The following is a 23,949-nucleotide window of genomic DNA, read 5'->3' on the forward strand; positions in this document are numbered from 1 at the left end:
CTATGCAACTCGGGGCCTCCGTGTCCCCCCAACAACGTAGAGAATTCCGCAGGAAGAATGGTCTCTGCTTCTACTGTGGGGACGACAAGCATCAAGTGAACAACTGTCCTAAGCGTAAGGTTGCAGCCAGAGAACTTCCGCGTCTAAGTGATCATCGGGGAGGTCACTTGGGCGCACAGGTATTTCCCGTAAATATGAAACGTACTAAGATCTTGCTTCCCTTTCAGGTCTCTTTTGGTGGTAGGTCTGCTACCGGCAGTGCTTTTGTGGATTCAGGGTCCTCTACTAATATCATGTCTGTGGAATTTGCTATGTCCCTTGCTATGCCTCTTATTGATTTGCCTAAACCTGTCCCGGTAGTGGGTATCGACGCCACTCCTCTTGCTAATGGTTATTTTACACAGCATACCCCTGTTTTTGAACTCCTTGTTGGCTCCATGCATTTGGAGCAATGCTCTGTACTGTTGATGCAGGGATTATCGTACGATTTGGTGCTAGGTCTTCCCTGGTTGCAGTTGCATAATCCTACGTTTGACTGGAATACTGGGGAGCTAACCAAATGGGGTAATGAATGTTGTACGTCATGTTTTTCTGTTAATTCTATTTCTCCCCCTAAGGAGGCGAATACGCTACCCGAGTTTGTTCAGGACTTCGCTGATGTTTTCTCTAGGGAGGCCTCCGAAGTGTTACCTCCTCATAGAGAATACGATTGCGCTATCGAATTGGTACCAGGAGCTAAGCTTCCTAAGGGTAGGATATTTAATCTTTCTTGTCCCGAACGTGAAGCTATGAGAGTGTATATCCAGGAATCCCTGGCCAAGGGTTACATTCGTCCCTCTTCTTCTCCGGTAGGTGCTGGCTTCTTCTTCGTGGGGAAGAAGGATGGTGGTCTTAGGCCATGCATTGACTACCGTAGCCTGAATAAGGTCACGGTAAGGAACCAGTATCCCCTTCCTTTGATTCCTGATCTCTTTAATCAGGTTCAGGGGGCCCAATGGTTTTCTAAATTGGATCTACGGGGGGCGTATAACCTTATTCGCATCAAAGAGGGGGATGAGTGGAAGACTGCGTTTAACACGCCCGAAGGCCATTTCGAATACCTCGTCATGCCCTTTGGGTTGTGTAATGCCCCTGCGGTCTTCCAGAATTTCATAAATGAGATTTTGAGAAATTACCTGGGGATTTTTCTGGTAGTGTACCTTGATGACATACTGGTGTTTTCCAAGGACTGGTCCTCCCACATTGAGCATGTCAGGAAGGTGCTCCAGGTCCTTCGGGAAAATAAACTGTTTGCCAAAACCGAAAAATGTGTGTTTGGGGTACAGGAGATTCCATTTTTGGGTCAAATCCTCACTCCTCATGAATTCCGCATGGACCCCGCCAAGGTTCAGGCTGTGGCGGAATGGGTCCAACCTGCCTCCCTGAAGGCGTTACAGTGTTTTTTGGGATTTGCTAATTATTACAGGAGATTTATTGCTAACTTCTCGGTCATCGCTAAGCCCCTTACGGACCTCACTCGCAAAGGTGCTGATCTCCTCCACTGGCCTCCTGAGGCTGTCCAGGCTTTTGAGGTCCTTAAGAAGTGCTTTGTCTCGGCCCCGGTGCTGGTTCAGCCCAACCAAATGGAGCCATTTATCGTGGAAGTTGACGCATCTGAGGTGGGAGTGGGGGCTGTCTTGTCCCAGGGTACCAGGTCCCTCACCCATCTCCGCCCCTGTGCCTACTTCTCCAGGAAGTTTTCGCCAACTGAAAGTAACTATGATATTGGCAACCGCGAACTCTTAGCCATTAAATGGGCATTTGAAGAGTGGCGCCACTTCCTGGAGGGGGCTAGGCACCAGGTAACGGTCCTTACCGACCACAAGAATCTGGTGTTCCTAGAATCTGCCCGGAGGCTAAACCCGAGACAAGCTCGATGGGCGTTATTTTTTACCAGATTCAATTTTTTGGTTACCTATAGGGCTGGGTCTAAAAATATTAAGGCTGATGCACTGTCGCGTAGCTTCATGGCCAGCCCTCCTTCGGAGGAAGATCCTGCTTGTATTTTGCCTCCAGGTATAATCATTTCCTCGATCGATTCTGATTTAGTCTCTGAAATTGCTGCTGATCAAGGTGCAGCTCCCGGGAACCTTCCTGAGAACAAGCTGTTTGTTCCCCTGCAATTCCGGCTAAGGGTACTTAGGGAAAATCATGACTCCGCTCTATCTGGCCATCCAGGCATCCTGGGTACCAAACACCTCATTACCAGAAATTATTGGTGGCCTGGGTTGCCTAAAGACGTTAAGGCCTACGTCGCCGCTTGTGAGGTTTGTGCTAGGTCCAAGACTCCCAGGTCCCGACCAGCGGGCTTACTGCGTTCGTTGCCCATTCCCCAGAGACCTTGGACACATATCTCCATGGATTTTATCACCGATTTGCCTCCATCCCAAGGCAAGTCGGTGGTGTGGGTGGTGGTGGACCGCTTCAGTAAGATGTGCCACTTTGTGCCCCTCAAGAAACTACCCAACGCCAAAACGTTGGCTACCTTGTTTGTCAAACACATCCTGCGTCTCCATGGGGTCCCTGTCAATATTGTTTCGGACAGAGGGGTACAATTTGTTTCATTGTTTTGGAGAGCCTTCTGTATGAAGTTGGGGATTGATCTGTCCTTCTCCTCTGCCTTCCATCCTGAAACCAATGGCCAAACGGAGAGGACTAATCAGTCCCTAGAACAATACTTAAGGTGTTTTGTCTCTGACTGTCAATTTGATTGGGTCTCTTTCATTCCCCTCGCCGAATTTTCCCTTAATAACCGGGTCAGTAACTCGTCTGGGGTCTCTCCTTTTTTTTGTAATTTTGGGTTTAATCCACGGTTCTCCTCCGTTTCACCTGGTAGTTCCAACAATCCTGAGGTAGAGGTCGTTCATCGGGAACTGTGCACAGTCTGGGCCCAGGTTCAGAAAAACCTAGAGGTGTCCCAGAGCGTACAAAAAACTCAGGCTGATAAAAAACGTTCTGCTAACCCCCTGTTTATGGTCGGGGATCTGGTGTGGTTGTCATCTAGGAACTTGCGTCTCAAGGTTCCGTCCAAGAAGTTTGCTCCCCGGTTTATTGGGCCGTATAAGGTCATTGAGGTCCTCAATCCTGTCTCCTTCCGGCTGGAGTTACCCCCGTCTTTTCGGATACACGACGTGTTTCATGCCTCCCTCCTCAAACGCTGCTCCCCGTCCTTGGCTCCCTCGAGGAGACCTCCTGTTCCCATCCTCACCCCGGAGGGGGTGGAATTCGAGGTGGCCAGGATTGTGGACAGCAAGATGGTCCAAGGCTCCCTCCAGTACCTGGTCCATTGGAGAGGATACGGGCCCGAGGAGAGGACTTGGGTACCCGCCCGGGATGTTCACGCTGGGGTATTGGTCAGGAGGTTCCACCTGCGTTTCCCCAGTAAGCCAGGTCCACTTAGAAAGGGTCCGGTGGCCCCTCATAAAAGGGGGGGTACTGTAAAGGATCTGCCAGGCACTGCGGGGTTAACTCCCAGAACTTATCAGTCAGCACCTGAGAATACATCCCTGAGACTGACTCCTGCTTCCACCATTCAGGCTGGCAGGCTTAGGAGTGGGAGAGCCTATCGTAACCTGGCCAGACTCAGCTAGCTCCCGCCCTCGGTCTATTTAAGCCTGCACTTCCTGTCCCTCGGTGCTTGTTATTGCTTTGGTTTCCTTCCTTGTGGTTCCTGGCCCAGCTACAGCTCCTGCTATTTTTGATCCTGCTCCATACCGACCCTGGCTTACCGACTACTCTTCTGCTTTTCGTTTTGTACCTCGCACACTCCTGGCTTGACTCGGCTCGTTCACCACTCTGGTTGCTCACGGTGTTGCCGTGGGCAACGGCCCCTTTTCCTTGCTTGTGTTCCTTGTATGTTTGTCGTGTTTGTCGTGCACTTACTGAGCGCAGGGACCGCCGCCCAGTTGTACCCCGTCGCCTAGGGCGGGTCGTTGCAAGTAGGCAGGGACAGAGTGGCGGGTAGATTAGGGCTCACTTGTCCGTCTCCTTACCCCCTGCCGTTACAGGCTGCCTGCAAGCAGCCAAGCCCAATTTCCCAACTACCAATGTTAGTAAAATAATAAATAATCTTTATTGGGCTACGTATAGCCAGACAGACCACATAGATTGAGTTAAAATTGTCACTACCTAAGAACCGGACATAGGTGTAAGTTACCTGTGTGATTACAGGTCTATTTAGCAATGGACTGAGGAGCACTATTCCATTCCCTAGTCAGTTAAATTGTTAGATAACTACTCGATAACACAGTGGGTCCGGTCAATGGTAGGTGTTAAAATCCTAACAGCCCCCCCGACATGTTTCACTACTAAGTAGCGTCCTCAGGGGTACACGGGGCTAATGGCGGCGCGGCAGGAAAGAAATCCTGATAAGGATATGTCAGATGACGTATCTGGAGGTGTGTGGGGCAAACAGCCAATTGTAATGAGAGAGACGCACCAGCATCCGGCCGGGAGTCACATGGACAGGCGTCACGAATTTGGTGGGTGAGTGTGATTGGCTGGTTCGGAGAGCGCTGCCGAGGACAGGGGGAGGAGTTAGGTGTTATAGTTACTCTCAGTCCCGTAGTGAGGCATGCCGCTGATATCTATGCGAGCATGCTTCCGTGGTGTACAGTAGAATACCTGCTGCTGAACTAAATATCGCTGGCATCCCTGGCCAGAGTGACCAAGCTACAGACCCCTGATGATAAGTATAGAAACGCGTAGGGTCGGGTTGAATGTAGGAATCTTAGCATAGGGGACAGTGGCATTGTTGTATACCTTAGCATTAGGAGTATCTGGTGCGGTTATCACGGACTCTGGTGTGTTTTAGGGTCAAAACTACTGTTATACCCATGTTTAAATGCTGATTCCAGATTGATATCTTTTATAACATACCTAGTCATAGACGGTTCACAACTGAATCAGGACTCGGTATTTATTGTTTAATACGTTTTTAATACACACGGTGGGGCTTTTTCACGGTGGTGATTGTACCCCTGTTTTTAGAGAGTTATAAATAAATGTTATATTTTACTCATATATCACTTCAGTGAATCATCTAACATACAGGCAACAAGGGACGACGAGATGCAGATAATAAATCTATCCTCCAGCCAACTTAATTTTCATCAACTAACTTTGCTAAAAAAGGGTCTGTCATACACTCCAACTCCATCCTTTGATGAATTTGTATGGGTAAAAGATATTAATCTTTTTGCACGTAAATTGGCCTTACATAAGTACTTTAAGGGTACTATATCTGGGAGAACATCCCAAGACCATGTAGAATCTAATACCCTGAGAGATTTAGAGAGTTTGCTCTATGAGAGCGAATTTGGTGTTACAGATGCTGTTGGACCACTTTCGTCCTTACGTCCCAAGTCTAAGCTCACACCTCCATTCTCACAATATAGCCACATCGACACCTTTGTCAGGATGGTGTGTAATGACCTTAAGAGATTGAAAATCAATAGATCCAGCACATTTGGCAATCTTAGCAATGATGAAAGACTAGCATTGGATGATCTATACAGAAATGACAGTCTGGTCCTCAAACCCTCTGATAAGGGAGGTAACATAGTGATTATGGACCAGGCTGACTATGTCAGCATGGTTCATAGGTTACTAGATGACAATGCCACGTATGTCACTCTAGGAGGTAACCCCACTATGAATTACCTGTCTGAACTATATATTCTTCTGAATGATGCCAAAAATGAAAGTCTCATTACCACTGATGAGTTTAAATGTCTTTATAATTCCACTCCTACCTTGGCAACCTTTTATGCGCTGCCAAAGGTTCATAAAGCAACCTCTCCTCTTCCTGGAAGACCCATTGTGTCAGGTAATGACAGCCTGACACAGGGTATTAGTCTCTATGTCAATGAGATACTGACACCTTTCGTTTCTTCTCTATCTTCTTATCTTAAAGACACCAAGGACACCGTCACCAGGATCCACGAGATCAATGTTACTTCTACTACTATGATAGCGAGCATAGACGTGGAGTCATTATATACCAATATTCAGCACGATGTAGGAATCACTGCCGTTAAACACTTTTTAAGCACTAAAGGCACTCAATTCCAATGACACAATGATTTTGTTCTGTCACTTCTACGTTTTTTACTTACCCACAACTATTTTACTTTTGATAATAAATATTATCACCAAATTAAAGGCATGGCCAAGGGCACAGTATGTGCACCCACTTATGCGAATCTATTTTTGGGGTGGTGGAAAGACACTATAGTTTTCTCTGACAATTTTCTCCATTTCACTTCGCACATTTCCTTCTGGGGAAGATATATTGATGACATTCTCATCCTCTAGGATGGGGATGTCAACACTTTCAATGACTTCATGTCTATGCTCAATGCCAACTCTACTGGCATGAGATTCACGTATGAAATCCATGACCATACCATCAATTTTCTTGATCTCAAGATCTCTCTGGATCCTGGTGGTGGTGTCCAAACGGACATTTATCGCAAAGCAACCGCTACTAACAGCCTTTTACACTGGGAAAGCCATCATCCCCCAGCCCTTAAGAAAGGGATACCCATAGGCCAGTATTTGAGAGCTAAACGTAACTGCTCTAACGATTTATCCTTTCAAGTCGAGTGCGATGGACTCTTTAACAAGTTCAGAGCACGCGGCTACACAAAAAAATGGTTACATCGGGCCTATGCCAGGGCAAGGGCTTCTGAGAGAAGCGACCTACTATCGAATAAGGGAAATAAATCCACAAAAACAGGTTCATCTTGTGCCATTCGGTGTATAGGCACATATGATGCCTGTTCTCCCCAGGTTGCCCAAATTTTACAAAAACACTGGGCCATTCTCCTTGCTGATCCCGATCTAAAGGATGCCATTACGGTTAATCCAAGTATCACCTACCGTAGGGGTAGGAACTTACGGGATTTCTTAGTGCATAGTCATTATTCTAGACAATCTAATACTCCATCCACTTGGCTTAGATCATCACTAAAGGGATTCCATCCATGTGGCAGATGTTCTTTCTGCCCCTTGATGCCGACTGTTAAGAACTTTATTAATCCCACCGATGGCAAACTGTATCAAATTGAACAATTTCTGAATTGTCAGAGTAGAGGGGTTATTTACATTGCCAAATGTCCCTGTCCTAAGCTATATGTAGGTAAAACTATCCAGGAATTGAGGAGACGTGTATCTAAACATCTAAGCACCATTAATTGTAATGAAGACACAACTCTCTCAAGACACGTCTTTAAATTTCATGGGGGTAACCCTAAGCTGCTTAAATTTTGGGGTATCACCCAAATCAAAATGGGTCCTAGAGCGGGCAATCTAGACCGCAGACTCTTGCAAGAAGAGGCGCGGTGGATTCATCGACTCAACACCATGTCCCCCTCAGGTCTGAACGAGGGATTTACCTTCAGTGCTTTTCTTTAATTCTACAGTAATACACTGATGATTTGTTCTTTGCTTTATCTCCATCTTTATAACTAATAGTTTGGAGATATCTACATATGTATAACCACTAATATATGTTTGCATGCTTGTTACATACCGATTAATTGATATATATGTCATGATCTTTCCAATAACGACCATATACATCAAATAATATGGTCTAGATATCTGTTCCTAATAAAACTATGACCTTGACCACATAGTGGCAGCGGCCGCTGTCACCGACAGGATATATCTGTCCCTGGACTCCAACTGTCTGGCAGATGAACATTTTTTCTTTTTCTTTATCGGGGGGTGTAGTGAGTGGTGCAATAGTTCGAGACTAGTTCCCTGAATATATGATCATTTTGCTATCCAATACTTACCATATCTAACATAGGAAGCGGCTCCTTTTAATCCTAGTGTAGCTATTTAGTAACATGTCCACGCCTTGCTTTATCCATGATCCTAATATCCAGGCTTGCTATACAACCTCTTTATATGCAGACCTGATTTGATACAGTATTTTTTGATCTAATACTCAGCGCCCTTGCCGGTAAATTCACTTATGTATTTTTAGTTCAGGTTATAATAGGTATATTGGGTCCTTCTAAAAAATTGGCTTATTATTATATGTATTTGGAGTATCTCACTCCTCACCAGTGTCAATGGATATTGATTCATTTTTACTGTCTGAATACCATTGCACCTTATATTGCCATCGGCTTGTTTATTCCTGGTTCTTTTTTCAGTTCGTACCCCTTACTAATATATACATGCCGGCAACTGTCAGATCGACGCTGATAGATCTGGTTTGTCTGACTTATAACTTGAGATAGAATATATCTGCCGGAGTTGAAACTTTAGCATCGGCGCATGCGCCGTAAAGCTTACCTGGACAGTCACGGTTCGTGAGACGTTCACTGCACTAAGTCTTCTGTCTATCACTATACGCAAGCGCCGCTTCCTGTTTCCTATTGGTGCATCTTACCTCAATGATCATTCGTCGGTCGTTTCCAGCTGAGATGCTGGTGCGTCTCTCTCATTACAATTGGCTGTTTGCCCCACACACCTCCAGATACGTCATCTGACATATCCTTATCAGGATTTCTTTCCTGCCGCGCCGCCATTAGCCCCGTGTACCCCTGAGGACGCTACTTAGTAGCGAAACATGTCGGGGGGGCTGTTAGGATTTTAACACCTACCATTGACCGGACCCACTGTGTTATCGAGTAGTTATCTAACAATTTAACTGACTAGGGAATGGAATAGTGCTCCTCAGTCCATTGCTAAATAGACCTGTAATCACACAGGTAACTTACACCTATGTCCGGTTCTTAGGTAGTGACAATTTTAACTCAATCTATGTGGTCTGTCTGGCTATACGTAGCCTAATAAAGATTATTTATTATTTTACTAACATTGGTAGTTGGGAAATTGGGCTTAGCTGCTTGCAGGCAGCCTTTCTTTTTGTAACTCTATGAGGAGGTAACACTTCGGAGGCCTCCTTAGAGAAAACATCAGCGAAGTCCTGAACAAACTCAGGTAGCGTGTTCACCTCCTCAGGGGGAGAAATAGAATTAACAGAAAAACATGACGTACAACATTCATTACCCCATTTGGTAAGCTCCCCAGTATTCCAGTCAAACGTGGGATTATGCAACTGCAACCAGGGAAGGCCTAAAACCAAATCGGACGATAATCCCTGCATCAACAGTACAGAGCATTGCTCCAAATGCATGGAGCCAACAAGGAGTTCAAAAACAGGGGTATGCTGTGTAAAATAACCATTAGCAAGACGAGTGGAGTCGATACCCACTACCGGGACAGGTTTAGGCAAATCAATAAGAGGCATAGCAAGGGACATAGCAAATTCCACAGACATGATATTAGCAGAAGACCCTGAATCCACGAAGGCACTGCCGGTAGCAGACCTACCACCAAAAGAGACCTGAAAGGGAAGCAAGATTTTATTAAGTTTCATATTTACGGGAAATACCTGTGCGCCCAAGTGACCTCCCCGATGATCACTTAGGCGCGGAAGTTTTCCGGCTGCTTATTCTTACGCCTAGGACAGGTGTTCACTTGATGCTTGTCATCCCCACAATAGAAGCAGAGACCATTCTTCCTGCGGAACTCTCTATGTTGTTGGGGGGACACGGAGGCCCCGAGTTGCATAGGTACATCCGAGTCTTCCGTGGAAGAATGAAGCAACGGAACCTCGGGAGGCATCATGGTGGAGTCAGAGGAGAAAACACATAAACGTTCATGTTGTCGTTCCCTGAGACGTCGGTCAAGTCGTACCGCTAAAGCCATAACCTGGTCTAGGGAGTCAGAAGAGGGATAGCTAACTAGCAGGTCTTTCAGGGCGTTCGACAGACCCAACCTAAACTGGCACCTTAAGGCAGGGTCATTCCACCGAGAAGCTACGCACCACTTCCTAAAGTCAGAGCAATACTCCTCAACAGGTCTCTTACCCTGACGTAAGGTCACCAGCTGACTCTCGGCAAAGGCAGTCCTGTCAGTCTCGTCATAAATGAGTCCGAGAGCAGAAAATAAAAGATCAACGGAGGAAAGTTCAGGGGCGTCAGGAGCCAAGGAGAAGGCCCACTCTTGGGGCCCTTCCTGGAGCCGGGACATAATTATACCCACCCGCTGGCTCTCAGAACCTGAGGAGTGGGGCTTTAAACGAAAATAGAGCCTACAACTCTCCCGAAAGGAGAGAAAAGTCTTCCGGTCCCCTGAGAACCGGTCAGGCAACTTGAGGTGGGGTTCAAGAGGTGAGGTGAGGGGTACTACCATGGTAGCATCAGGCTGGTTGACCCTCTGAGCCAGGGCCTGGACCTGTAGGGAGAGACCCTGCATTTGCTGAACCAGGGTCTCAAGGGGGTCCATAGTGGTGTGAGGGACCAGGGTAGAGTAGGTATATGGGCTTGTGATTATGTAATGACAGGGATAGGGAAACAGACAAGTGAGCCCTAATCTACCCGCCACTCAGTCCCTACCTACTTGCAACGATCCGCCCTAGGCGACGGGGTACAACTGAGCGACGGTCCCTACACTCAGTAAGTGCACGACAGACAACCAGACAAGGAAACACAGAACAAAGGGAAACGGGGCAGTTGCCCACGGCAACACCGCGAGCAACAAGAGTAGTAAACGAGCCGAATCAAAGCAGGAGTGTACTAGGTACCAAACGCAGAGCAGAAGAGTAGTCAGTAAGCCAGGGTCAATACGAAGCAGGGACAAGTAGTTTAAGAAGCTGCAGCAGGGCCAGGAAACCAACAGAGAAGAATCACAAGCAAGGAGGAACAGGAAAGGCAGGTATAAATAGACAGGGGGCGGGAGCTAGCTCTGTCTGGCCAGGCTATTATAGGCTCTCCCACTCCTAAGCCTGCCATCCTGAGTGGTGGAAGATGGAATCAGTCTCACAGACATAGAAGCAGGTGCAGACTGATTACCTATGGGCGTGGATACAGAAGCTGTGCCTGGCAGATCCTTAACATCAGGAGAGTTAATTCCTTCCTTACATAACACTCCGACATAACTGGACTACAAGGGCTTTTCCCATGAAGAACATTTATTACCGATCCTCAGGATCCCCAGGATGTCATAAATGTCAGATGCGGGTCCCACCTCTAGGACCGGCACCTATCACCAGAACGGGCCCCCTAAACCCCGTTCTACCGCTCTGTGTTGCGGCTGAATGAGGTGAATTCCGACCATCAAAAAGGTTATATGGTCGTGACTTACGGAATCTGCGCAGCTCGCCTGCTACACTACGGGAAAACAATGCCAGAATTGCTGTTTTTTTTAACATCCCGTCTCCCAAAGTACAGAATAAAAAGTGATCAAAAAATACTTGATACCCCGAAATGATACCAATGAAAACTACAACTCGTCCCACAAAAAACAAGTCCTCATAAAGCTCATGTGATGGAAAAATAAAAATGTTAATGGTCTTTGAACGCAGCAACACAAAAAAAAACTATTTTCAAAATGAAGGATTTTAATTGGGCAAAAGTAGAAAAACCTTAAAAAACTATAAACGTTTGATATCAGTGGCGGAATCCCCCCTCAGAGAATGTAATACAAGTTATACAACAATTCATTATCTGTGTAAAGGATCTGCCAGACACAGCTTCTGTGTCGACGCCCGTGGTTACTCAGTCTGCACCTGCTCCTAGGTCTGATAGAGTGACTCGATCTGCTACCACTCAGGCTGGTAGGCTGAGGAGTGGGAGAACCTATCACAGCCTGGCCAGACGGTTCTAGCTCCTGCCCTCGGTCTATTTATACCTTCATTTCCTGCTTGTCTCTGCCTGTGATTCTTTCCTGTTTCCTGGCTCTGCTGCTCCTGCTCTGCGTTTGGTACCTCGTACACTCCTGGTTTGACTCGGCTCGTTCATCACTCTTGTTGCTCACTGTGTTGCCGTGGGCAACTGCCCCATTTCCCTTAGCTTCTGTGTACCCTTGTCTGTTTGTCTGTCGTGCACCTATTGAGCGTAAGGACCGTCGCCCAGTTGTACCCCGTCGCCTAGGATGGGCCGTGCGAGTAGGCAGGGACTGAGTGGCGGGTAGATTAGGGCTCATATGTCTGTCTCCCCACCCCCGTCATTACAATATGTACCCCAAAATGGTGCCATTAAACAATATTTATTGTCCCACAAAAAAACAAGCCCTTACATGAAAAATAAAAAGGTTATGCCTTTCAGACTGCGGAAATAAAAAAAAACGGGAAAAAAATAGCCATGTTTTTAATGGGTTAAAGTGTCCTCAAATAATACTGTGGGGTATATGGCCACTGTACAGATAACTATGCAGTCTACTACACCTTTATGCCCTCATACATGCCCCTAACTGGCAGAGAAGACCACCCTAAAAAGATCATTCGTCTTCACCTTGTAATAGGCTGTAGCCCCCTTATCCCTGCAGTTTCTCCACTTGCCCCCCACCCTCCCACCTCCCATTCTATCTAGAGTCATACAGTAAATAGTAGTGAGGAGAGGAGCAGGACGCAGCTGCAGATTTCTGTGACTGTGAGACTCCATGTTATAAGGGGGAGGAGGGCGATGAAGCTGAAGCTTCTCTCTTTGTGTCTGTGAAACTGCATGCTACGAGAGGGGGAGTGGGATACAGATGAAGCTTCTATTTCTCTGTAAGATTTATTGATGTGAGGGGGAAGGGTGAGGAGGGGGATGTAGGGTAAGATTCTCTCTAGGTTTATGAGACTGCATGCTGTGAGAGGGGAAGGGTGAGGAGGAAGATGTAGGTAAAGATTATCTCTGCGTTTATGAGACTGCTTGCTGTGAGAGGGGAAGGGTGAGGAGGGGAGTGTAGATGAAGATTATCTCTGGGTTTATGAGACTGCATGCTGTGAGAGGGGAAGGGTGAGGAGGGGGATGTAGGTTAAAGAGGCTCTGTCACCAGATTTTGCAACCCCTATCTGCTATTGCAGCAGATAGGCGCTGCAATGTAGATTACAGTAACGTTTTTATTTTTAAAAAACGAGCATTTTTGGCCAAGTTATGACCATTTTTGTATTTATGCAAATGAAGCTTGCAAAAGTCCAACTGGGTGTGTTTAAAAGTAAAAGTCCAACTGGGCGTGTATTATGTGCGTACATCGGGGCGTTTTTAATACTTTTACTAGCTGGGCTTTCTGATGAGAAGTATCATCCACTTCTCTTCTGGCAGTGCAGACACAGCCGTGTTCTCGAGAGATCATGCTGTGTCGTCACTCACAGGTCCTGCATCGTGTCAGACGAGCGAGGACACATCGGCACCAGAGGCTACAGATGATTCTGCAGCAGCATCAGCGTTTGCAGGTAAGTAGCTACATCGACTTCTCATCAGAACGCCCAGCTAGTAAAAGTATTAAAAACGCCCCGATGTACGCACATAATACACACCCACTTGGACTTTTGCAAGCCTCATTTGCATAAATACAAAAATGGTCATAACTTGGCCAAAAATGCTCGTTTTTTAAAAATAAAAACGTTACTGTAATCTACATTGCAGCGCCTATCTGCTGCAATAGCAGATAGGGGCTGCAAAATCTGGTGACAGAGCCTCTTTAAGATTCTCTCTGGGTTTATGAGACTGCATGCTGTGAGAGGGGAAGGGTGAGGAGGGGGGTGTAGGTTAAGATTCTCTCTGGGTTTATGAGACTGCATGCTGTAAAAAGGGGAAGGGTGAGGAGGGGGATGTAGGTTAAGATTCTCTCTAGGTTTATGAGACTGCATGCTGTGAGAGGGGAAGGGTGAGGAGGGGGATGTAGGTTAAGATTCTCTCTGGGTTTATGAGACTGCATGCTGTGAGAGGGGAAGGGTGAGGAGGGGGATGCAGCTGAAGCTTTATTCTCTCTGTGAGACTGCATGCTGTAAGATGGAACAGCAAGAGGATACATCTGATTGGTTCAGTGCACACAGCACAGCTCTGACATCGCACCAGAGAGAGACCGCCCGCTCAGCAGGCACGAAGAGACAGAAATAGCAGAGGGAAAGAAAAGCCCCAAAATCGGCAGGTTACACCCAACATTCTGGCTGCCCCATATCTTGAACACATCCACAGCTGCCGAAGGGGAGATCGTTTTTAACCATAAATGCTCTTTGAACTCCATGGATCCTCTTTCCTTAAAAACCTTTTGATCTTCATCTTAAACCACATCTAGTGACATCGAAACTCCAACATGTCCTAGTCCTACTGTCAGAGATCGGCGACAATCATCTTATGAACGTGACTCAAGTGTCTACAACTCTACTACCCCGAGACCAATCTACAGAAGCCCAACCAACCTTCTTGGACCTTTGTACAAGTTGTAAGACTAAATATTACACCAACCTTTCACGCTGATCTTGAAGTTGATCTTCTGTCCGGCCGCCTCACAGCTGTATTCTCCGGCGTCTTTCTTCTCCGCCTGCTCCACCACCAGACGCCGGTATTTGCCCTCAGTCTCCTGTCTCAGTTTCTTGCTGGAGGTTATCAGCTTCCCGTCCTTGTACCACTTCACCTCCGTCTTCCCCTCGGAGACCTCACAGGTCAGGGTGGTGCTCTCGCTCACGATGGTCACCACCTCCTTCTGGACCTTGTCCTGGTTGATGAAGGCCGGCTCCGGTTCTAGAGTAGAAAATATTTAAATGTTTCTGTATCTGAGTTGGACTACACCAGGTAAATCCGGATTATAAACTACACGGCATCATTCATTTACTATTCATGATTTCTCAATAATCAGATTCACCAATGTTAAAGACATTGGTCCAAAACTGAAGACCTGCCCCATCCCGGACTCCATCACATGAAACCTCTTTTCCCTGAGATGGTACTTTGCAGCCGTCCTCCAGGTGGTTATAAATACTGAGGCTCCAAACAGCCTGGAGGTCACAAGTCACTGGTGTGGGAGACACTTGTGGCCGGTGAAGAGCAGGTTGAGGAACAATAATGTAGATAATAGCAGGAGCTCCAGGAAAAGCACCAGTCAAAAATGACAAAAATACTTGTACTGAATGTAATAGACGTGATGCTCACCTTTCACGCTGATCTTGAAGTTGATCTTCTGTCCGGCCGCCTCACAGCTGTATTCTCCGGCGTCTTTCTTCTCCGCCTGCTCCACCACCAGACGCCGGGATTTGCCCTCAGTCTCCAGTCTCAGGTTCTTGCTGGAGGTGATCAGCTTCCCGTCCTTGTACCACTTCACCTCCGTCTTCCCCTCGGAGACCTCACAGGTCAGGGTGGCGCTCTCGCTCACGATGGTCACCACCTCCTTCTGGACCTTGTCCTGGTCGATGAACGCCGGCTCCGGTTCTAGAGTAAGAAGGGGTCGTTAGACTTTATACATTATTCCCACAACTGTCCCGTGTTCTGTAAATAATGTGGTGCCGGGAAGTATCCATGATACAGGAGTTATATGTGGTGCTCAGTATTATATATCTTCAAGTCAACAATATATGAAGATCTCCGTTTCTATGTAAATTAGGAGGGCAAGTCCATCATCATCCAGATCCGGCCAAAAACCTTAAATAGAAGATCGGGACCTTAAAGAGGACCTGTCACCAGTTCAGTAAATCCCAATTTCCAACCTCATGTCAGACCTGCTGTCACGTTGATGATGTCGGTGTAATTTGTATCACAATCCGCTTTTTACTTTCCGAGTTATGAACCATTTTCTTATTATTCTAATTAGCCTAAACTAGCCAAAGGGGCGGTAACACTGAGGTTTCACTGGGGGGCGGGGTCTGTGTTGGCTGGATGACGTTGTCCTATCAGAAGCTGAGATCACGCTGTGGCAGAAGCTGTATGATGCTGATAGGATATGCAGAAAACCAGCTCTGATTGTGACTAGAGTATAAGACATGATGTACCAGGAGAATCGTAACTGCAGCTCCGGACGTAACTGGAGGCTCAGATATGATGTCTCAGCAGTATGGTGAATTAAGCTTTGGATGTGACTGTAGTATATGATAAGATGCCACAGCAGAATGGTGACCACAGCTCTAGATGTGACTAGAGTATTTGATATGATGTTATTCATTGCACAAAGTTTCCTTTACGGCATCTCGTCTACACTCTTACCTCTAGATCACCTGGTAGAGATGATTATAATTCATGACACTTTCCTCACCTTTCACGCTGATCTTGAAGTTGATCTTCTGTCCGGCCGCCTCACAGCTGTATTCTCCGGCGTCTTTCTTCTCCGCCTGCTCCACCACCAGACGCCGGGATTTGCCCTCAGTCTCCAGTCTCAGGTTCTTGCTGGAGGTGATCAGCTTCCCGTCCTTGTACCACTTCACCTGCGTCTTCCCCTCGGAGACCTCACAGGTCAGGGTGGCGCTCTCGCTCACGATGGTCACCACCTCCTTCTTCACTTTATCCAGGTTGGTGAAGGCCGGCTCCGGTTCTGTGGACAGGACACAGGGAGCATTTGACATATCATTATCTCAATCCTCACTGGAATTGACATTTACCTCTCCCTGAGCAGCAAATCTGCCCCTCATACTGTCACGCATCCTGCCATGTCCAGAACTGTATCAGCAGACATACAATGTATTCACAAAGTCTTCACACCCTTTCAGTTTTATCACATTTTGTTATGTTGAGGTTTTGTGCTAAAATAAAAAAAATTCACATTTTCCCCCTCATTCTGTCCTCAATCCCCATAATGACAACATGAAAACAGAATTTTAGAAATTGTTGCGAATTTATTAAAAATGAAAATCTCAAATTTTGCATGGACATAAGTATTCAGACCCTTTGTTATGACACTTGACATTTAGCTCGGGGGGCCTCTCATTTCTCTAGATTATCTTTGTTTCTACACCTTGATTGGATCCACCGGTGGTAAATTCATCTGATTGGACATGATTTGGAAAGACACGCCCCTGTCTATATAAGGTCTCACAGCTAACATTGTATATCAGAGCAAAAACCAAGTCATGAGGAGGAAAGAACGGCCTGTAGAGCTCAGAGACAGGATTGTGTGGAGGGACAGATCTGGAGAAGAGTACAGAAAAATTTCTGAGGCCCTGAAAGTTTCCAGGAGCACAGAGGCCGCCATAATTCTTACATGGAAGAAGTTTGGAACAACCAGGACCCTTCCTAGAGCCGCCACACCGAACTAAGTAATCGGGGGAGAAGGACCTTGGTAAGAGAGGAACCCAATGGTCACTCTGGCAGAGCCCCAAAGATCTTGTGTGCAGATGGGAGAAACTTCCAGAAGGTCGACCATCACTGCAGCACTCCACCAATCTGGGCTTTATAGCAGCGTGGCCAGAAAGAAGCCTCTCCTCAGTAACAGACACATGAAAGCCGCATGAGGTCTGCAAAAAAGCACCTAAAGGAGTTTCAGTCTGTGAGAAACAAGATTCTGTGGTCTGAGGAAACCAAGAGTGAACTTATTGACCTCAATTGTAAGAGTCATGTCTGGAGGAGACCAGTCACTGCCCATCACCTGCCCAATACCATCCCTACAGTGGAGCATGGTGGGGGCAGCATCATGTCTGGAGACCAGTCACTGCCCATCACCTGCCCAATACCAGCCCTACAGTGGAACATGGTGGGGGCAGCATCATGTCTGGAGACCAGTCACTGCCCATCACCTGCCCAATACCATCCCTACAGTGGAGCATGGTGGGGGCAGCATCATGCTGGGGGGTGTTATTTCAGGCTGGGACAGGGAGACTGGTCAGGGTTGAGGGAAAGATGAATGGAGCAAAGTACAGAGATATTCTTAATGAAAACCTGATTCAGGGTACTCTGGAACTCAGACTGTGCCGAAGGTTCACCCTCCAACAAGAAAATCACCCTAAGCACGCAGCCGAGACCACACAGGAGAGGCAGGGGGGGACACAATACAGGAGAGGCGGGGGGGGACAACACAGGAGAGGCAGGGGGGACACAATACAGGAGAGGCGGGGGGACACAATACAGGAGAGGCGGGGGGGGACAACACAGGAGAGGCAGGGGGGACACAATACAGGAGAGGCGGGGGGACACAATACAGGAGAGGCGGGGGGGGGACAACACAGGAGTAGCGGGGGGGACAACACGGCAGTGGCGGGGGGACAGCACAGGAGAAGCGAGGGGACAACACAGGAGTGGCGGGGGGACAACACAGGAGAGGCGGGGGGACACAACACAGGGTTGTCATTATGGGGGATTGAGGGCAGAACGAGGGCAAAACTGGAAAAAAAAAATATTTTAGCACAAGGGTCAACATAACAAAATGTAAAAAATTTTAAAGGGTCTGAAGACTTTCCGAATGCATTGTACCTTCTGCTCAGAGGCGCAGGAAAGCTGGGTGACAACCCCTATGGGAGCTGTAATGGCGGCCATGAAATTTACCAACAGAAACAGATACAACGAAGAAAACTGAGTAAAAATCTATTTCAACCTTTCAAAAGAGAACGTCTCAAGCGCTGATATTTACTGGGGGAGGGGAGGATATACCCATTATAAGTGAAAAGTCTCACTCGTTCTATGGTAACACAAGGAGCGTAACTAGGAAAGACTGGGCCCCACCCTCCCCTGGGTGCCACACACAGCCCCCCTTTGAAAAAGTGCCCCCTGTAAATTCTGCCACGCAGCCACCCTGTAGACAGTGCCCCCCTCCCCCCTTGTAATCAGTGCCATACAGCCCCCCTGTAGACAGTATAACATCCCGCTTGTAGACGATGCCCCCCTCCCCCCTTGTAGTCAGTGCCATACAGCCCCTTGTATAGTGCCACACAGCCCCCAAGTATAGTGCCACACAGCCCCTCCTGTAGATAGTGCCACACAGCCCCCCTGTAGATAGCGCCACACCCCCCTGTAGATAATTGCACACAGCCCATTGTAGACAGTGCCACACCCCCCCCCCTGTAGATAGTGACATGCAGCCCCCCTGTAGATAGTGCCACAGACAGCCCCCCTGTAGATAGTGCCACTCCTCCCCTGTAGATATCGGCATACAGCCCTCCCTGGAGATAGTGTCACACAACCCCCTGCAGATAGTGCCATACACAGCCCCCCTGTAGATAGTGTCACACAGCCCCCCCTGTACATAGCGCCATACAGCTCCCATGCAGATAATGCCACACACAGCCTCCAATAGATAGCACCACACAGCCCCCTGCAGATAGTGCCATACACAGCCCCCTGCAGATAGTGCCACACCGCCCTCCCCCCTGTAGATAGCGCCATACAGCTCCTCACCTGTAGATAGCACCCCCCAAACAAATAAAACAAAAAAATGTTATACTCACCCATTCACACTACGAACGGAGCTGCTGCACAGCCTCCTCAATGTGATCCTTGCGTAAGTCGGCGTGATTCATTGACGTCATCACACTGGCCTGCGAATGGGTCCAGTCCCTGCGCCTGATAGGGATCCAGTCCCTGCGCCTTCACTAGGCCTGTAGCCTAGCTAATATAGTCGTATTTTGGTTACAACAAGTTACCCCCTATCCGTAGGGTAAGGGGTAGCTTGCTGATCGGTGGGTGTCCGAAAGCTGGGACCCCCACCGTTTACGAGATTTCTGGAGCTGCCATAGAGAATGAATGGAGCGGCAGTGTGCATGAGCGACCTGCTGCTCGGTTCAAACGAGGGGTTCGGGACCCCCGTTTCAGTAAACATTGGGGGACCCACCAATCAGCAAGTTACCCCTTACCCTACGGATAGGGCGTAACTTGTTTTAACCGACAGAGCGGGGAGATACCTCCCTCCTCTGCCATAGTGTACAATAGTATCTGTGTCCTAAGGACGCAGATACTATTGAATGTGGCGTAGTTACCGCTGTAGCAGCCATTGCGGCTGCTAGCGGCGCCACCGGTGGGCAGCAGAGGCCCCCTAATGCCATAGGCCCTGAAGCAGCCGTTATGGCAGATACAGCGGTAGTTACGCCACTGGGTAACACCTCTGGTGCCAGTGACAACTCTTCCTGGTTCTCTAGTAATATCTTTGGAACCAGTGACATCTATTCCTTGTTCTATGGGAAGGGTCGCAAGCACGCGGCCCGCGGGCCGCATGCGGCCCCTGGGGCTGTCATCTGTGGCCCGCGGGACACAGAGCCGCTAGTATAGGCTCTGCTCCGAGACTCTGGAATTCCCTGACATCGTCCACATATGAACAGTGATGTCTGGGGCTTCCCCAGAGCCGGAGTCCCGTGCAGAGCACTAGTGGAGGCTCTGCTCCGGGACTCTGTGGAATTCCCTGACATCACTGTCCATATATGGACACACGATGTCTGGGGCTTCCCCAGAGCCGGAGTCCCGTGCAGAGCGCTAGTACAGGCTCTGCTCCGGGACTCTGTGGAATTCCCTGACATCGCTGTCCATATATAGACAGTGTGTCAGGGTCTTCCCCAGAGCGGAGTCCCAACTACTACTAGCGCTATGCCCGGGACTCCAGCACTGGGGTTGCCCCTGACATCTCTGTCTATATATGGACAGTGGTGTCAGGAGCAGAGCTGGAATCCCAGGCAGACTGCTAGTAGTAGCTGGGTCTCCACACAACCCCCTGCAGAGGGCACTGTGGCAGCATCTACAGAGGGCACTGCGGTATATAGTGTTATAGTAGTATCAAATTTGAAAGTAATGCGGCCCGTCAACTTCCCATTTTTTCTATATGTGGCCCACTTACCCTGCCGAGTTTGAAACCCCTGTTCTATGGTAACACCTCGGTGCCAGTGACAACTCTTCCTGGTTCTATGGTAACACTTCTGGTGCCAGGACCTGCCCTTTTGGTCCATCATATTCTGATCTCAATAAATGTCACTTCCATCCATATAAGATTAATCACCTTTCACGCTGATCTTGAAGTTGATCTTCTGTCCGGCCGCCTCACAGCTGTATTCTCCGGCGTCTTTCTTCTCCGCCTGCTCCACCACCAGACGCCGGTATTTGCCCTCCGTCTCCAGTCTCAGGTTCTTGCTGGAGGTGATCAGCTTCCCGTCCTTGTACCACTTCACCTGCGTCTTCCCCTCGGAGACCTCACAGGTCAGGGTGGCGCTCTCGCTCACGATGGCCACCACCTCCTTCTGGACCTTGTCCTGGTCGATGAAGGCCGGCTCCGGGTCTAGAGTAAGAAGGGGTCGTTACACTTTATACATTATTCCCACAACTGTCCCGTCTTCTGTAAATGAAGGAAATTCTAATGATTTGATATGAATGAATATCAGATGTGAAGTGTAAGTAATACTGGGGACCGTGTCCTCTCCTCACCTTCCAGGAACCCCCTTTCCCTGCCTGCAGGATCTCTGGGAATGTTTATAAACCACAAAATCCATCTAGTGTAAAACCATAAATATTATATGGGGAGGATGGGGGTGAGGGGGATGCAGCTGGAGCCTCGTGTATATAACGGGCAGAGATTCTCATGCTGCAATCTGTATCTGCAGGGTAACCCTGTCTCATGTCTCTACGACTCCGCGTGCCTCGCTATTATTTCAGGGGGGGGTCACTTATCTTACCTGTTATCTGTAAGGTGAAGGTGATGACGTCATTCCCTACGCTGCACGTGTACGTTCCTTCATCTTCCCTGCGGACGGAGCTGATCAGCAGTTTGTGGAGTTTTTCTTTAGATTCCAGCTGGAATTTCTTTGATTGTCGAATCTCTTTTCCGTCTTTATACCACAAAACCCGGACGTTCTCCTCTGATGTCTCCGACACAAACTCTGCCCCGTCCCCAGACGTCACCTTCACCTCTGAGCTCTTCTTACTGGTTGTGAAGTGAGGAAGAGCTGGAGGGGGAACAAATCAGGACAGAAGATGGGAGCTGCATGAGACTGTATCACACAGGGTAGGCTTAGATACACGGGGCAGTACCAACTACAGTAGGCTTAGATACACCACACAGAATCACACATTATTAGTAATGCTGCCAGTAGGTAAGATGAGTGCGAGCTGCTTCACTTAAAGGGTCATGCACATTATAGGAATGTGGGGGGTCCGATGACTGGTACGTCCACCAATCCCGGAATGAGGGGGTCCCGGTTACCACACATGGTCACTCACTATAGGAATATAAATGTATGCCTCTACATCATATTAGAAAATAAGATCTAATTTTTGATCTTCTAAAGTTCTTGCTGGTTGGAGAAGGGTTAATGCAGAAGATGTGGCTACGTCAGTGGTGACAGCTGCAGAGGGCACTGCCAGCTCCACGGTTATATGACCGGGATCTGCTGTTTGGCGTGGCCTGTGCTCTCTACACTGAAGGTGAAGCATGCCGGGCGCGGGGCATCCTGGGATGGCGGTTGATGCTGCGGTTCCTTGGTAATCTGGGTAACACTCTCTCACAGACAGGATCACATGTTAAACTGCGTCAGCATGATCAACTTTTACAGACACTCTAATGACTTCTAACTGGTTCACAAGGACTCCCACTAAAGGGTGAGGTGCTGCCAGGTGGACGGGACCCACTTCTTCTGTAACCCTGACTGACACTTTCATAGGGTCATTAGATAGATGCAATCACAACTAGTGAGAGTGTCCTGGTGAGTGTCCTGTAGTGAGAGTGTCCTGGTGAGTGTCCTGTAGTGAGAGTGTCCTGGTGAGTGTCCTGTAGTGAGAGTGTCCTGGTGAGTGTCCTGTAGTGAGAGTGTCCTGGTGAGTGTCCCCTGTAGTCAGAGTGTCCTGTAGTGAGAGTGTCCTGTAGTGAGAGTGTCCTTTAGTGAGTGTCCTTTAGTGAGAGTCCCCTGTAGTAAGCGTGTCCTGTAGTGAGAGTGTTCTGTAGTGAGTGTCCTGTAGTGAGAGTGCCCTGTAGTGAGAGTGCCCTGTAGTGAGAGTGCCCTGTAGTGAGTGTCCTATAGTGAGTGTCCTGTAGTGAGAGTATCCTTTAGTGAGAGTGTCCTTTAGTGAGAGTGCCCTGTAGTAAGCGTGTCCTGTAGTGAGGGTGTTCTGTAGTGAGAGTGCCCTGTAGTGAGAGTGCCCTGTAGTGAGAGTGCCATGTAGTGAGAGTGTCCTGTAGTGAGAATGCCCTGTAGTGAGAGTGCCCTGTAGTGAGAGTGTCCTCTAGTGAGTGCCCTGTAGTGAGCGTGTCCTGTAGTGAGAGTGTCCTGTAGTGAGAGTGTCCTGTAGTGAGAGTGCCCTGTAGTGAGAGTGTCCTGTAGTGAGAGTGCCCTGTACTGAGAGTGCCCTGTAGTGAGAGTGCCCTGTAGTGAGTGTCCTGTAGTGAGAATGCCCTGTAGTGAGAGTGCCCTGTAGTGAGAGTGTCCTGTAGTGAGTGCCCTGTAGTGAGCGTGTCCTGTAGTGAGAGTTTCCTGTAGTGAGAGTTTCCTGTAGTGAGAGTGCCCTGTAGTGAGTGTCCTGTAGTGAGAGTGTCCTGTAGTGAGAGTGTCCTGTAGTGAGAGTGTCCTGTAGTGAGTGCCCTGTAGTGAGTGTGTCCTGTAGTGAGAGTGTCCTGTAGTGAGAGTGTCCTGTAGAGAGAGTGTCCTGTAGTGAGAGTATCCTAATATATGGTGATATATGGAGATATGTGGTGATATATAGAGATATGTGGTGATATATAGAGATATGTGGTGATATATGGAGATATGTGGTGATATATGGAGATATGTGGTGATATATGGAGACATGTGGTGATATATGGAGACATGTGGTGATATATGGAGATATGTGGTGATATATGGAGATATGTGGTGATATATGGAGATATGTGGTGATATATGGAGATATGTGGTGATATATGGAGATATGTGGTGATATATGGAGATATTTGGTGATATATGGAGATATGTGGTGATATATGGAGATATGTGGTGATATATGGAGATATGTGGTGATATATGGAGATATTTGGTGATATATGGAGATATGTGGCGATATATGGAGATATGTGGCGATATATGGAGATATGTGGTGATATATGGAGATATGTGGTGATATATGGAGACATGTGGTGATATATGGAGATATGTGGTGATATATGGAGATATGTGGTGATATATGGAGATATGTGGTGATATATGGAGATATGTGGTGATATATGGAGACATGTGGTGATATATGGAGATATGTGGTG

At 47.9% G+C, this 23,949-nt stretch overlaps 1 protein-coding gene across 1 annotated transcript in view; it reads right to left on the reverse strand.

Annotated features, from left to right (window-relative positions):
- Positions 1-23,949, reverse strand: part of OBSCN (obscurin, cytoskeletal calmodulin and titin-interacting RhoGEF) — a 297,141-nt gene that overhangs the window by 242,863 nt on the left and 30,329 nt on the right. Inside the window, exons 6-10 of the mRNA XM_075847538.1 lie at positions 21,398-21,667; positions 20,728-21,003; positions 16,075-16,350; positions 14,982-15,257; positions 14,298-14,573 (exon numbers count right to left, since the gene is read on the reverse strand). Coding sequence (XP_075703653.1) covers positions 14,298-14,573; positions 14,982-15,257; positions 16,075-16,350; positions 20,728-21,003; positions 21,398-21,667 — 1,374 coding nt within the window. The remainder of the gene's footprint in view (positions 1-14,297; positions 14,574-14,981; positions 15,258-16,074; positions 16,351-20,727; positions 21,004-21,397; positions 21,668-23,949) is intronic.

This window comes from Rhinoderma darwinii (genome assembly GCF_050947455.1).
Source record: "Rhinoderma darwinii isolate aRhiDar2 chromosome 5 unlocalized genomic scaffold, aRhiDar2.hap1 SUPER_5_unloc_2, whole genome shotgun sequence".
Classification (NCBI taxonomy): domain Eukaryota; kingdom Metazoa; phylum Chordata; class Amphibia; order Anura; family Rhinodermatidae; genus Rhinoderma; species Rhinoderma darwinii.